Raw genomic sequence first — 4,385 nt, forward strand, 5'->3', positions numbered from 1 at the left:
CTGTCAAGGCAAGGGCTGACCTACAAAGCATTACATGGGCTTGCTCCTACCTATCTCTCTGATTTGGTCCTGCCGTACATACCTACACTTACGCTACGGTCACAAGATGCAGGCCTCCTAATTGTCCCTAGAATTTCTAAGCAAACAGCTGGAGGCAGGGCTTTCTCCTATAGAGCTAAATTTTTATGGAATGGTCGGTCTGCATACCCATGTATCAGACGCAAACTTGAGTCTTTACTGAAGACTCATCTCTTCAGTGGGTCATATGATTGAGTGTAGTCTGGCCCAGGAGTGGGAAGGTGAACGGAAAGGCTCTGGAGCAACGAAACGCCCTTGCTGTCTCTGCCTGGCCGGTTCCCCTCTTTCCACTGGGATTCTCTGCCTCTAACCTTAATACAGAGGCTGAGTCACTGGCTTACTGGGGCTCTTTCATACCGACCCTGGGAGGGGTGCGTCACTTGAGTGGGTTGAGTCACTGATGTGATCTTCCTGTCTGGGTTGGCGCCCCCCCTTGAGTTGTGCCGTGGCGGAGATCTTTGTGGGCTATACTCAGCCTTGTCTCAGGATGGTAAGTTGGTGGTTGAAGATATCCCTCTAGTGGTGTGGGGGCTGTGCTTTGGCAAAGTGGGTGGGGTTATATCCTTCCTGTTTGGCCCTGTCCGGGGGTGTCCTCTGATGGGGCCACAGTGTCTCCTGACCCCTCCTGTCTCAGCCTCCAGTATTTATGCTGCAGTAGTTTATGTGTCGGGGGGCTAGGGTCAGTTTGTTATATCTGGAGTACTTCTCCTGTCATATTCGGTGTCCTGTGTGAATTTAAGTGTGCTCTCTCTAATTCTCTCTTTCTCTCTTTCTTTCTCTCTCTCGGAGGACCTGAGCCCCAGGACCATGCCTCAGGACTACCTGACAAGATGACTCCTTGCTGTCCCCAGTCCACCTGTCCGTGCTGCTGCTCCAGTTTCAACTGTTCTGCCTTAATATTATTGGACCATGCTGGTCATTTATGAACATTTGAACATTCTGTTATAATCTCCACCCGGCACAGCCAGAAGAGGACTGGCCACCCCACATAGCATGGTTCCTCTCTAGGTTTCTTCCTAGGTTTTGGCCTTTCTAGGGAGTTTTTCCTAGCCACCGTGCTTCTACACCTGCATTGCTTGCTGTTGGTTTTTTTTAGGCCGGGTTTCTGTACAGCACTTTGAGATATCAGCTGATGTACAAAGGGCTATATAAATAAATTTGATTTGATTTGACCATTGTTCTTGTGTGTTTTCCTTGTTTTAGTGTTGGTCAGGACGTGAGCTGGGTGGGCATTCTATGTTGTGTGTCTAGTTTGTCCGTTTCTATGTTTGGCATGATATGGTTCTCAATCAGAGGCAGGTGTTAGTCATTGTCTCTGATTGGGAACCATATTTAGGTAGCCTGTTTTGTGTTGGGTTTTGTGGGGGGTTGTTTCCTGTCTTTGTGTTCTCTGCACCAGATTGGTCTGTTTCAGGTTTTGCCACATTTATTGTTTTGTAGTGTGTTCATGTTTTGAGTTTTCTCTTATTAAAAAACCATGGACACTTACCACGCTGAGCATTGGTCCTCTGATCCTTCTCGCCTCTCCTCTACAGATGAAGAGAAGGAGGAAAACCCTTACAATACCCACCTCCTCATTTGATATTTATATTTACATGTACAAGAGAATTCAATAAAGTAATACTAAAATGAGGTACTGTACTCTAATTCATATTTCATTACAATCTGCTGATGTTTTAGTGAGACTCAACGGTCTTCTGTAATCTATCATGTCCCAACAGGTCCTTCATGTCAATTGTGTTTTTATTGACTGTAAGTTTCTTTTCAGGAACTGAAAGAGAGACATGAAAAAACAGGTAAAAATAGACTTTCACAAGCTGTTTAACATACAGTGTTACTGTGCTGTACAAAGAGGATGCTGCTCCTCAGACACGTTGCAGCTCTGCATTCAGTTCTTCATTGTCTGTGGGACATTTTATAGTTTCTTTACTTTTGGAACAAATCTAACCATTAAATATTTACTCCTGTTACCTGGAGATACAATTCAACTGCAGGGATTTACTGTATCAAACCAATGTCCTACAGAGATCCACCGGAACCAAACTATTCTAACAATTATCTCAGTAGATTTGACTGACGTTGTAAGAGATGAGATCTATGTTTTCCCACCCTGCCGTCCTGTTCCTGTGGATTCAGAGTTCTAGTGGATGGATGCATCCTAAATGCCAGATTTATGACAGTAGTGAAGACTTGGGACACTTTCCCACCTGGATCTGCAGCCAAATACCTCATCGTGCAGAACGTTACACTGCTGCCTGTCAAGATGTCACAGCCATCGAGGAGGATCTACTTGGACTTCCCCCTAATATCAATACCCTCTGCATATTTATGACACATGGTGAAAATAGATCCATGTCTCTGGGCTTTTTCTCTCAGTTTCAGGATCTGGAGTACCTTTACATTAAGGGCTGTTTTACTCAAATCCTTCCATCTGGGAACAGTCACCTTCCATCTGGGAACAGTCACCTTCCATCTGGGAACAGTCACCTTCCATCTGGGAACAGTCACCTTCCATCCTGGAACAGTCACCTTCCATCTGGGAACAGTCAACTTCCATCTGGGAACAGTCAACTTCCATCTGGGAACAGTCACCTTCCATCCTGGAACAGTCACCTTCCATCTGGGAACAGTCACCTTCCATCTGGGAACAGTCACCTTCCATCTGGGAACAGTCACCTTCCAAATCTGCAACATATGTACTTAAGTAATTGGGGAATGGACTCAGATTGCTGTGAATGTCATATTGGGCCCCATACATTCAGAGATCTCGTCAACCTAAGTAATTTGACTCTTCAGCAATGTCCCCGGATGTTTTCCATGGCATTCCTCAGTTACAAAGTCTCATCATTAGGGAACCCTATTTAGAGGATTTGTCAGAGATAGCATGCAGAATAATGAATATTAAGTCACTTGTTAGGTTATATGTAGACGCAACAAACATACAATCGTTAAACATTTCAAACTGCTCCGTCTTAAACACCAACGAAAGCATGACACCTCTTTTTAACAATCTAGCGAGGGTTGACTTCTCATTTGGTGAAATACCATATATAGAAGAAGGTTCACTGGCTTGGCTCCAGAACCTCACAATGTTAACAGGGGCTTTCAGCCAGGAAGTCCTACTGGACCTTCCCCTGTCTGGGATAAAACAAATCCAGGACTTCAGATGCTCTGGGATCAATGTCATTGATATTGAAAGAATCTGTAATGTAGTGTTTTTGCTTTCAATCAAGAAAATATATGTAAACAATTTCAATACAAGCAGCCTCTCTATGTCCAGTGTTGAGTTGTGCACTGGGCTAGAATATATGTATTTAAGTGGACTTGGATCCGTCCATCCTTCTCCCCATTTAAAATGGAATTTTATTTCCAGTCTCAAAAACCTTAATCAATTAAAAATAGACGGCCTGGAAGATAACAGACTTGATATTTGCTCCTTCCAAAAACAACCAATAACATGGTTAACAAATCTCACTTTAGGGTTGAAGAATCAAATGCTTTTTGCTAAACAATTTATCTGTCTTGTTAAGCTGCAGTATCTGGATATAAAACAGAATTTAATTTCAAACATTGAAGACTTTGCTTTCCTGGGATTGACAAATCTGGAGTCCTTAGACATTACAAGTAATAACATAACACAGATAAATGCAAACACATTTGATGGTTTACATAGTTTGACATGGTTAGACCTCAGGAACAATCCACTTATTCACAACATTGAGGCGATGTCTTTCACACACCTCATGTCTCTTAGACAAGTGTTTCTCGGGCAAGTGCACAACCCACTAACAGAACCTGTGATCAAGCTGAATCTGACACTTATATTTGGTGGAATTCTGAGTCAGCTGACTCATCTGTACATTAGTTCAGCTATGAGGCCAATGCAGTTGACTATCGGCAGTAACATCACATCTAAACAGAACCTGAGTCTCCAGCTCAAAGGCCAGACAGTGTCATTTCAGGACTGTGACAGACCTTTCTTTCAGTCTGTAACCCATCTTCATGCTGATGCTGAAGAATTCCTTTGTGGATCTGAATTCATGGGAAAGTACTTCACGTCTGTGGAGACATTTGACTACAGATCGAAGCTTTCAGCTAAAAGGGTTGATTTATCAGCAATTAATCAGCTGATTCACCTGAGGAAACTGACTCTACGACAGGTGGATCTTTTAACACAGCGTTCTGCCGACATCATTTTTCACAACTTGACCAAACTGGAGGTTCTGGAAATGTACCACTGCAGGATTTACTCTTTAGAGGGGAGTTTAACTAAAGACTTGAAATCTTTGAAAAGAGTGTATTTGCTT

At 43.1% G+C, this 4,385-nt stretch overlaps 1 protein-coding gene across 1 annotated transcript; it reads left to right on the top strand.

The window, feature by feature from the left end:
• The first annotated feature begins 1,953 nt into the window (after positions 1–1,953).
• On the top strand, positions 1,954–3,635 carry LOC109888057 (uncharacterized). The gene has a single exon (XM_020479283.2). It carries the CDS (start codon positions 2,167–2,169, stop codon positions 2,941–2,943), a length of 777 nt encoding a protein of 258 aa, XP_020334872.2. The 5' UTR covers positions 1,954–2,166; the 3' UTR covers positions 2,944–3,635.
• Positions 3,636–4,385: the final 750 nt, after the last annotated feature.

Source organism: Oncorhynchus kisutch, unplaced genomic scaffold (assembly GCF_002021735.2).
Source record: "Oncorhynchus kisutch isolate 150728-3 unplaced genomic scaffold, Okis_V2 Okis06b-Okis10b_hom, whole genome shotgun sequence".
NCBI lineage: Eukaryota > Metazoa > Chordata > Actinopteri > Salmoniformes > Salmonidae > Oncorhynchus > Oncorhynchus kisutch.